This window comes from Hippocampus zosterae, chromosome 3 (genome assembly GCF_025434085.1).
Source record: "Hippocampus zosterae strain Florida chromosome 3, ASM2543408v3, whole genome shotgun sequence".
In the NCBI taxonomy this organism is placed as follows: domain Eukaryota; kingdom Metazoa; phylum Chordata; class Actinopteri; order Syngnathiformes; family Syngnathidae; genus Hippocampus; species Hippocampus zosterae.
The window spans coordinates 26533576-26545217 of NC_067453.1; the positions used below are offsets into that span (position 1 = coordinate 26533576).

Sequence of the window (11642 nt, forward strand, 5' to 3'; positions counted from 1 at the left end):
TGCGTGCTGACTGCTCCAGCGTAGTGTACATAAACATACTGCGTATGCACGGCCAATCATATAAGTCACCTTCCCTAAATCTTTCAGAGACGCTCGCGACTTGCACCTTTAGCCGACTTTGATGGCAAGAAAGGCAAAATGCTTTGATTTGGCTTGCTTGTCAGTACGCACGTAGCCCGCGTTAGCCTAAGCGTCAAGTCTGGAAATCAGTACCAATTTGTGATTGAAATGTGATTGAAATCAGTACCGAGACGTGTAAAGCTTCCCAATGAATGCTTTGATGAAAACTGTTGAATGGGGGGTGGGGGCGGGGGGGGGGGGGGGGGTTGCTTGGTAACCACGGTAACACCTAACACGCCATAGCAAACACAAACATCTCCTCGTGTATGCTGAAATATTCATGACGTTGCCTCGATGAAGTGAAATTGGCCCATTTGCCATGGCACATCTAATGGCCTCGCACGAAACGCTAACCCGCCGTGGCACAGCAGTTGGGAAACACTCAAGTCTAGTCTCGTGACTAAACGAAGTTCTTCCTGCCACAAAGTGCTCCCGGCATACATAGATGAACAAAGATTAATTATTTGAAGTGAATACATCATTTACAGACCAAATAAGTGAAATTGGGTTAATTCCTCATCTGTGACTTGTTCGAGTGGTCGCGTCTCACCAAGCTGGGAGGCGCCGAAAAATTGCGCCATGATTGTCGTCTGCCACTTGAATGCAAAAGCAAGGAGGCCGAGTGTTGGTTTGAGACATGTATTTGCAAGATATTCACACGTGCATTACAGAGGCATATATTTACATATATCGCTCATATTTACAGTTGAAAACAAGTGCTATTCATACAACGGGTGTGGACAGCACCGTGCATAAGTCTTTGTTGCTTTTTTTTTGGTGGGGCTGGGGACATGTAGCCAATGGCAAGAGAGTTACGGGTTGATGCGATATTATCCCGGTCTTATTTTGGAAGGTGTCCTATTTTTTTTTTGGGTTATCTCACAGCATGAGCTGGTATTGTGAACAGTACTTGGTCGGTGTACTGTGAAGACATGGACTGTGAGTCTCTTGTGATGAAGGAGTTCTAGATTAATGAGAGCTATCATCCATCCATCTATCCATTTTCCAATCCGCTCCATCCTCACAAGGTTTGCGGTGCTGTGCCGGAGCCTGTCCCAGCTGTCTTTGGATAGTAGGCGGGGGACAACCTGAACCGGTTGCCAGCCAATCGCAGGGCACACAGAGACGAACAACCATTCGCACTCACACTCACACCTAGGGACAATTTAGAGTGTTCAATCAGCCTGCCATGCATGATTTTGGAATGTGGGAGGAAACCGGAGTACCCGGAGAAAACCCACGCAGGCAAGCACGGGGAGAACATGCAAACTCCACACACGGAGGCTGCAGCTGGGATTGAACTCACAACCTCTGCACTTGAGGTCGACGAGCTAACCACTCGACCATTGGGCCGCCTGAGAGCTCTTATTTTTTTCATTAATGGTTTTTGGTTGTTTTTTTTTTCTTCTTTTCGGAGCACTTTTGTCAATCAATGTTTTCTTTGCGAGGAGTATCTTTCTAATTTTGAGGAGCAATTTTTTGCAGGTCAATCAAAGCAAGGGTTTGATTCAACAATAAAAATATGATGATATAATAAATGATCAATTGGTTTGCTATTTTTTTTATATAATTGTCACATCGTGAATATCAGCAAACTGAGCTTATCCGCCCCTACACACCTGCCTCAGGTCTGTGGACCAGTCTTTGTTAGAAGTACCAAGAACTAAACTGAGGCTCAGAGGGGATGGAGCCTTTTCTGTTGCTGGTCCCTCTCTCTGGAATGACCTCCCACTGAACATTCGGCAAGCCTCCTCGCTGCCCATCTTCAAAACGCGCCTCAAAACTCACTTGTATTCTTTGGCGTTCGACTCAGCATGACTTAGATTTGTTCTTGATTTTACTGTCCGGTGCTTTCTACCGCCTTTATTACCGATTTCTCTTACTGTTTATTGTGCATGTTAAATCGCTCCATGTACAACACTTTGTATGCAGCGATGGCTGTTTGAAAGTGCTCGAGAAATACTCTTGACTTGACTTGACTTGACCTGACTTGAATTTGTCATTTTTTTTCCCCACACATTTTCAGTAAAGCAATTTCAAACCGAAATACACATTTATGTTCGCATTTCTGAATGGGTTGTCCTTTTGCAAAGCGAAATTTATTTATTTTTCAGAAAGAGATGAGATTGACGGTAATGTGATGTTGACGACATTTACTGTGAAAATTTCGAGAGTCTAAATCAAAACTTAGGACTGTTTTGTGAAAACATACAAATAACATTGACTACTCCAATTTTCTCCTCCCTGCCTTTCACCCTAAGTCAGCCGGGATCGCGTTTGGCAACATCTCCAAGTGGATAAGCGCTTCATAAAACAAAAGAGATGAATGGAGACACTGGTCGAAACCAGTGTCACGGAACAAATTGTGGTCAACGTTTGTATTGACTTTTGTCACTTTTGTTTCCATTCGCGCCTTGGTGGAGGTCATTAGAACATTGAACCCCCCCCCCCCTCCAATGTAATCTAATTGCAGCTTTAAGACTTTTGCACAGTCCTGTACACGTGTTGAGAGGTATCGCAGCGCCAAGGCCATTTACAGTCTTGCAGGAAACATTAATTTGAGGGGAAATGACGTAAATCCGAAGCTCCGCTTTCCCTCCAACCGGCAAGTCATCAGCGCAGGATGCCAGAAGAGAATAAGTTGACGTGGCGCGCGAGGAATGTCTAGGGCCTGTAACGGAGGAGGCCACGGGAGGCTTGCGAGGGGGTCAGGAGGCACGCCGGCTCCTCCGAAATGACGGCCCTTCCGCCGCGACACTGAATCGTCTTCGCCGACCTTTTGCCGTTTTCAAAGGGATTACGCAACGACCGTTCTCATCCGGCTATCAAGCGTCCACCAAAAGCGGATATCAGTCAAAGGATTTCTTCATAAGATCCACTTTAAAAGAGGACGGCTGATCATTAAGAAGGATGACGTGGCGTCTTCGCCACAAAGTCCAAAAGTTCCTTTCAACACCTCGGAGTCGCCGCGGTGGTTCTGCCTTTGTAAACACTTTGACAGGAAAAAGGGGGTTGGGTTGCCCTGTACTGCATTGAGATCTAATCAGCACAGTAAGAAATGCTTGAAATGGAGCTATCAATAGGAAGCCAGAACGTGCTGTTCTCTTCCGAGTTGCGTGCGCATGCTGAGAAGCCGTCAAGGAGCGAAATCACCAAATAAAGCAATTCAGGGGCGCCAAAGTACATCAAGTGATGCCGTGACATCATTACCACTGCCTTGACACGATCTCACCTTTTAAACATAGTTTCCAGAAACCAATCAAATGTTTTAGAACTGATAGCAAACGGCCGTGCCGAACCAATAATGAGAGTGACTCACTGTGGCGACCGCAGAGGGCTAAGTCCAAAATCGCAATCAACTCCCGGGGCCCATTTGAACAATTTCTGATTTATGACATTTTTCTTTGAAACATGTGAGATATTTGTTTACAAGCACACAACACTTCTAAAATGCTGGACTTTCCCTGAACATGACAAGAATGAATAATAAATGGATTCAAACCAAAGACAGATTTTCGTGTCTGATTGAAGCTTAAATCCACTGACTCGTGTCATTTCAAGCAGATAAATAGCAACAGTTGGGTAAATAACGAATTAAACATTTAGGCAAGTTTTCCACATGAACTTCAGCGAAACCTGATGGCCAAGTTCAGCATTCGCTTCAATGATATCTGGCGCCGTCTAGCGTCGTGAATGGGTATTGCGTCTAGACCCCGAATATAAGACGGCCCCCACTTTTTCAGTCTTATTTCAATACAAAAAAACACCGTCTTGTATTTGGGCCAATAGTCCGTTGGTCCGAAACAAGACGCACAATTCCTTCCTTGAGAGTCCAAAAGCCAACAGACGAAAAACAAACAGCTGATTATCTACCTATCTAACTGCATATCCTGGAATGTGATTTCTTTGGTCTTCTTGTAGGGAAAAAAAAAGTTGAATCATTCCAACTGCAGGAGACTGAAGTGGTTCAGAATTGTTTATGTTGATGTTTTTAAAAATTGCCTTTGTTGTGTGTTTACAAACACCCCCATAGAATGTATTTTGTGATTCCCTCTTTGGATTTTCTGCATTCTTTTCGATTTTCTTGGTGCCATTGAAAGAATCATTAATCTGCGTTTTTTTTTTTTTTTTTGTGAGGCGGTCATTGAACGCCTCTCGAGCCGAATTCAGAAGAGAAGGCACGCTGTCGAAGAGAGACGTGTCTGTATTTCATTCATTCATTCATTCATCTTCCGAGCCGCTCGATCCTCACTAGGGTCGCGGGGAGTGCTGGAGCCTATCCCAGCCGTCTTCGGGCAGTAGGTGGGGGACACCCTGAATCGGTTGCCAGCCAATCGCAGGGCACACAGAAACGAACAACCATTCGCACTCACACTCACAACTAGGGACAATTTAGAGTGTTCAATCAGCCTGCCACGCATGTTTTTGGAATGTGGGAGGAAACCGGAGCACCCGGAGAAAACCCACGCAGGCCCGGGGAGAACATGCAAACTCCACACAGGGAGGCCGGAGCTGGAATCGAACCCGGTACCTCTGCACTGTGAAGCCGACGTGCTAACCACTGGACTACCGGGCCGCCACGTGTCTGTATTTGTTTGGGAGTTTTAAAGAATGAATAAAATGTACGTTTAAAAAAACAACAACACTGCGGCTATTTTTGTCTCTCAGCTTCAACATATCAATCCACTCGTATCCTTCAACATTCATTCTTGTGTGTGAATTCTATAAGGTGAGTTGAATGTCATCATGCTTTTTGTGTAAAGTGCTCGTGTGCATATTTGTTTGCCCGTGTGTGATGACGTGCCATTTTGTCCTCAGTTATTCAGGCTAGTATGGAACTCATATTAGTGGGCCTCATATGAAGGTGTTGATGCTTTATCATCATCTCGGCTTGAAGTACTGTGCTCGGTATCTTGTGGCATCTTTACTAACTCTTTGGGTGGGGTTGGGGTCTGGGGGCGGGTTCCATATATATGCAATTTCCACTATTCGTGGCAAAGCTCTGTCCCTGGGGGTCGACATCTGGCTTTCACACGCTAATGAGAAAAATACTTGTTTCCGTTGACGCATAGCAGCGTAATTGAGAATGCCGATATTTCGCAACGTTCGCACAATGCCGAGAGGATGCCGCTGCTTTCTGACAATCACCCTTGAACTTTCGTGAGACACCTAGATTCAACGAAACAATGTCAAATGCGTCACCATGGTACATTAGTTACTTGTCTTCCGATTGTGCTGCCCCGCCCCCTCTCCCACACACACACACACAAATGGCCTCCAGTATCTCTGTGAGCCTTTGAGACAAACGTAAGCACACACAATCCAGCCGGAAAATAATTTTTAGAGAGTTCTTAGTTCCACTCCCGCAGGTCGGACGTGCTAACAATGTTTGTGTACCTTCCATTTTCCATTCCACAGGCCAGGAAACAGTTGCCGGGCAGCGCATTCATTCGGCCTGAGGGGAGGATTTGGGGTAGTTGTCTAGCTCCCTACAGTTGCCGGAGCTACCGGTGGGGCTGCGATTGGTGGTTTTGGTGAGCAACGTGGTCCTGCGCAGGCTGCTGTCCGAGTCCTCTTTGCGGAAGTCGGCGTTCATTCGCTGGCAGCAGGGCAGGCAGTGCACAAAGTCTTGCAGGAGGTGGCCGCTGAAGATCATGTAGATCCAGGGGTTGCAGCAGCTGTTCAGGCTGGCCAGCAGCGCCGTCAGCGTCACCGCCATGTTCTCGGAATCTGGAAGAGATAGAGAGAGAGAGAGAGAATGAGTTGATTCACTTGACTCGTAGGCTCGGCTGTCTGAGTTTCATTCCTATGGCGGTGAAGTGAGAGAGCGATAACACCTGCGCACATTTTATTTATTTTACAGGATGAGGCTGACGCACAGATAAGAGTCTACGTAACATGTCACATTCCATGCTCGTGTAAGCTGAGCCACCGTTAGCCTAATTCGGTCCTTCCCAAATAGTGGGGCCGAGCAAAGCCAGCTGGGGCGCGAGTGACCCCAGGGAATATGCTTTTTGTGGTTTTGCCGCGCTGGAATAAAGTGTAATTGCACATCCCCTACAGTAGGTGGTGGTGGCACTTTCTTTAGCTTTAGGTGTAAGGTTGTTGTTGTTGTTGTGGGTTTTTTTTTAGGGGGCGGGGGGCTTGCACCAAGTATGCACTCACACAGCACACAGCAGCGGATATCAAGTGCAGTGAACGAACACTTAAGAGACACTATGAAAAGATATTTCAAAGCGATGAAAAGAAAGGAGGAGAGATAAAAGAAAATATTGTGTGTTCTTTGTGTAAGTTCATGTATATTATTATTATTATTTACTTCCTGTATCAGTAAAAAGGATACAATGTTATCCAGAGGTATGGGGGGTGGGGGGCATATTTTCTGCTTCCTTAGAGGAGCGTAACAGAAAATGATTGAGGAGCACCGGATGAATTTGTACAGTTGCGTGGAGCTGCTTGAAATGCAAATACTATTATTTTTAGGGCAATTACAGGACATTCACGACATTGCTTGTCATAGAAAATGTAAGATTTTTTTTTTACATTAAAAATCAAATATGTCTGTAATTTCAACTACTGTTTGATTTTATAGAGAACATTCTTTCCAAATGAGACTTGAACTTCAAAATGACTGTTTTGCTTTCAAATCACATCTTATTTGAATACATCTCGCTTGTTTTCAATTCACGTCAAACTACACCAAGTAATGGCTCTCTAACGAGAGGGCTGTTTTTTTAAAGAAATCCTCAGATCGGGTTTTAATTACTTGTGGTTATGTGCTCTCACTCTCTATTTTATTCCTTTCACTCGAAATGAACACGACGTGGATCGAGATTGTCGACTAACTCGCGTTTGCTCTCTCTTGGGCGCGCTTATTCAGCGACCCCCCCGCCGCCCACGCGTAAAAGGCGTGCGTAACCGAAAGCGCGCACGGCTCGAACGCACGCCGAGCATTTTCAATATTTTCACGCTCACCGGTGAACTGGAGCTTGTCATCCCACACAGACCACATCTGCACGATGAAGAAGGGCGCCCAGCACACGACGTAGGCCAGCACGATGACGAACGTCATCTTGACGGTCCTCAGCTTGGCCCTGGAAATGGTGGTGATGCTGCTCACCGAGTTCTTACCGATGAGCCCGTCCTTGTGGCCCGCGCTCTTCCTCTTCTTGTACTTGATGTTCCTCCAGATGCTGTGGCAGATGAAGCCGTAGCACACCACCAGGATGACCACGGGCACCAGGAAGATGCCCACGGTGATCCAGGTGATGTAGGCGCGCGCGCCCCACGGCTCGATGAAGTGCGCCCAGCAGTCCTCGACGCCGGTACCGTTCTGAATCTCGCTCAGGGAGAAGATGAACACCTGCGGCACGCTCAGCACCAGGCTGAAAGTCCACGTCGACGCGATCATCGCACACGAGCGCCGCGTGGGCTGCTGTAGCGTCTTGAGCGGGTGGCAGATGGCGATGTAGCGGTCCACGGTCATCATCACCATCATGTAGGTGGACGCGAACATGCCGGTCACCTGCAGGTGCTTGACGATCCGGCACAGGAAGTCGGGCCCGTAGAAGCGGAACGTGATGTCCCAGCACAGCTGAGGCAGCACCTGGAAGAAGGCCACCACCAGGTCGGCCAAGCTCAGGTGGCGGATGAAAAGATGCATGCGCGACATCTTCCTCTTGGTGTTGTGCAGGGCCAGCAGGACGCTCACGTTGCCCGCGACGGCCACCACGAAGGTGACGCTCAGCACCAGGATCTCCATCTGGGCCACCTCCTCGTTACGCGCGAACGGGTCCGAGGCGTTCGTGGGGACGCTGTCGTTGCCGCCGGAGCTGCCCATCGCGAAGTGGGACCGAGGGGCCGAGGGTGCGCGTCGGATCAGCGACGGGGCATCGCGGGAGCGCGGGAGGAGGGCTGCGTGACCCGACGAGCCGTATAAGGTGCCGTGGAGCGCGACGAAGTGAGAGAGACGGAGATAGAAAGAGCGAGAGAGCGAGGGAGAGAGAGCGAGAGAGAGAGAGCCCGCTGAGCTGCTGCTCTGCATCTGCTGCTGCGGTGCCTCTCGACCCGAATCATAAGTCAGAGCATCAAGGTTGATACGCTGTAAAAAATTCACGCCCACGCCCCCCAGTACTGAGTATTGAGACTCACGGCAAGAGCTTGCTCATGAGAGATGCCAGTTATGTTGATCGTTGAAGAATACTGATAAGTTTTCGTATTTCTCTGACTCCGGTAATTTCAATGTTAATTTTACTTTTCAGAGCAAAACATAAATTTAATTTGTTATTTTATTTTCATAAATATGTCAACAAAATTATTCTCTGTATTCTTTACATCATATTATTTCCACTTAGTCGAGTGGCTGTCAATGTTTTTTTTTTAAATAACATTGAAAGCTACTCGATAAATAACTTATTTATTTTGGTAGAGTTTTTAACCAATCATATTTCAGATAGCTTGTGTTGCCAGGTAAACCAAACATGCTCGGAGCCTTCGGATTAAACAGAGCAAGCCCTTGAGCGCTGTAAACGAACGGGTACAGCTTGCAATAGCCAATCAGATCACGAGTCTGCGTACCAGGGCCAGCTAGAAGGGCTTACGTCACTGGACGTGCGTTCGGTGATTGGATTAGCACCTGCTAGAGGGAGCTGTTGCTGCATTTTGACACAAAATGGCCGAAGGAGAAGACGTCGATCTGGTTGCAGGACTACAGGGAATTTCAACACAATTTTCAAGACGGACCTTCCACTGAATTTACTAATTTAAGTCGTTTTACCAAGGCAGCAAAGAAACCATCAGAGCACGGCTGGGCACTTACAAGCTACTGTGCGTTTAAAAACGTTTGGGGACACTTGCGTAGATCTGCAGCTCAGTGACCAGGCACTACATTGGTGAGTAAATGAATTTTATTTTACATTTCTTCTTGTTATTTTATTTCGTTAATATCAATGGTCACGAAATAAAATGACAAAGATACAAAAAGGTATCAAATAAATCAGCTCACCTGCAATTTATAATGGCGCATTGTAGTCAGCTTCATACACTGAAATTCGTTCAATCTCAGCTGCTCATCATTTTCAGTTATTTGTGCTGCCTTGACGAGCCTATATTGTGTTAATGTATGTGACGTCACTGAAGGCCTACGGTTGAAAATGCACGGCCCGCCAGATTACAGTTGACATTGTCAAATTATTATACGTCTTTATATTATATTATACGTAATTATAAAACGTCTACGCAGCACTGCTCAAATGCTATGGTTTTGTCAGCTTGTGTTATATGATTAATTATTGTCTTTTACATTTTTTGAGCATCATTTCATTTTATGTGAAGATGACCTCAATTGCATTCTGTTGTTTCATAATTGCGTAAACGTGCTTTTATGTTGACAGCTTCTGATTGGCTGTTGAAGTAAGAGAAAGCGGAAAGTGATTTTCGTTGCCGAGAGTGTGTTCGCGATCGTATTGCGGTGTAAACGTCCTTTCGATAAAACTGCGTACAAACGGAATACACCCCGACCTTTTGCCGTTTCGTAAAGTAGAGCCATCCATTCAAAAACAACGAACCCCTCAATTTACCGTTTTTGTGATACAAAAAAAACCCTCCAAACAACAACTCAAATGTTTTTCACTATTGATGTCATAACCTGTAGAGCAGGCATATCCAAAGTCCGGCCCGGGGGCCAAATCCGGCCCGCGGTCGAATTTCATCCGGCCCTCGGCCCCTGTCATAAAATCAGTGCCGTCTGGCCCGCAGGTTGGGCGCAATGGAACAACGTGTTGCATTGACTGAGGTCTCGTCGACTGGTGAGTGATGTTTCATAGAGTACTGCTTCCCTCTAGTGGCTAAATGAGTAATAGCATTCACTAAATGAGTAATAGCATTTAGACACTAGAGGGCAGTAGCACTCTACGAGACATCACTCACGAGTTAACAAGACATCACTCCGTGTTTATATTGACTGATGTCATATTTCAAATGATCCTTGCAGTTGTGGATATGTGTATTGCTTGTTCATTTCCCTGTTGTTCGAGTCAAAGGTTTTGTGACTATTGAAAAGTCATGGTGATACATTTTATCTTTCAAATCAATCAATTTGCACTCAGGAGACTTCTGTTTACGAAAAAGTCAAGTGACTAAGCAGTTGCATGTGATATACCTGTTTCAAATGAACCAAAAGAAATTCTTAAGATTGTTGAAATTAAAATAAAAATGGAAATGTGAACAGACTGGCTTACTAACATTTGCTGAACAATATTGTTGTTCAATGTAAAGAATGTCAGCCAAGGTCGGCCCCCCGACACTTTACCACATAAAATCTGGCCCCCTTGGCAAAAAGTTTGGACACCCCTGCTGTAGAGTTTGAAATTGCATTTTCATTGAAGAATCTTTTCGAGAGGCGATGTAAAAATGAACAACCGAACGCGGCCGCACTCGTGTGAAAGAATTAGTCACATGTGCTGTACATTCATCGTCGACGGGAGTCAGCACACAGCTGCCGGCATTTCAAGTGCTTCCGACTAACTACAAATCATTTTCAATTATTCTAACATATACAGTCGTTCGACCTCGGTTTCATCGGACCGCAACAAAATCTCCAAAACACATGGAAGTTTTGAAATGGTAGATTTTGTTCTCTTATTTCTTTATTTTTTTATTTTGAAAATACAACAGATGTGTGGGTCAAGTGTGACTTTCAAATAACTCTTTTTACAGTGTGCATTCCTTAATCCCTCCCCGTTTGGCGAGGACACGCGCGCCTTCTCCTCGCTTTCCCCCTTCCACGCTGGTGTTGAAAGGACTTGCGAGCATTCAACACGTCGCACGTCTCCCGCAAGGAGACGAGAAGAAAATAATCTCAACGAGCGAGCGGTTACTAAGAACCATGTGTTACCTCGCACGCCGTGCGAGTCTTGTGGCAGACTGACAACATGGAATGCTGTTTGTGCAGCGAGGGAAGATTTCCACAACTGTATGCTGGGGCTTATCTCTCCCAGATGAAAGATTTATGTCACATATGTGTTTCTTATTTAGAGTCGATTTAACGAACGGATTGAGCACAGTTGTCATTGGAATGCTTGCGGAGAAATCCCCAATGAGCTTCCCGTTAGTTTTTCGACTTCTGGTCCGGAAGACTCTCCGAAAACATGAAGGGGTTATTTCAGATCATTTCAAGCAGATCGAAGATCAACTAAGAAGTTAGTCCTGTGAACGGTTCGCAAATCACAAATTCACCTTCTCAGTGTGGACACTGAGAAGGTGAGAAGCACTATTATGTCAAAGCCAAATGATAATCAGAGTTGCAGTGTTTGTACAAATGAGCGTTAGCTACAAAATTGTCCATGTTTGGGGCGGGGAGTCAAATGTGTGTCCGTTGTATGTTCCACATGGACGTAGTGATAAAGTGCTGCCTCCACAACGGGAAAAGAAACCAGACGCTTTTACTTGGTCTGTCACGGTTATGTTTCAGTCTGGCCAGCAGGTGGCATTAGCGGACTTCTGTGCACACCTGCTGCCAATCT

The 11642-nt window shown here is 45.9% G+C and overlaps 1 protein-coding gene across 1 annotated transcript; it reads right to left on the minus strand.

The window, feature by feature from the left end:
• Window positions 1-745: 745 nt before the first annotated feature.
• Window positions 746-8119, minus strand: avpr1aa (arginine vasopressin receptor 1Aa). Its single transcript, XM_052060172.1, has 2 exons — window positions 7096-8119; window positions 746-5850 (listed from the first exon to the last, which is right to left on the minus strand). Exons 1-2 carry the CDS (start codon window positions 7958-7960, stop codon window positions 5567-5569), a joined length of 1149 nt encoding a protein of 382 aa, XP_051916132.1. The 5' UTR covers window positions 7961-8119; the 3' UTR covers window positions 746-5566.
• Window positions 8120-11642: the final 3523 nt, after the last annotated feature.

Excerpts from the sequence above, each read along its gene's own strand:
- avpr1aa (XM_052060172.1), bottom strand. The coding sequence starts at position 7,960 with ATGGGCAGCTCCGGCGGCAACGACAGCGTCCCCACGAACGCCTCGGAC. Across the intron at positions 5,851-7,095 it reads TGACAAGCTCCAGTTCACCG|ATTCCGAGAACATGGCGGTG; the intron begins GTGAGCGTGAAA and ends TATCTCTTCCAG.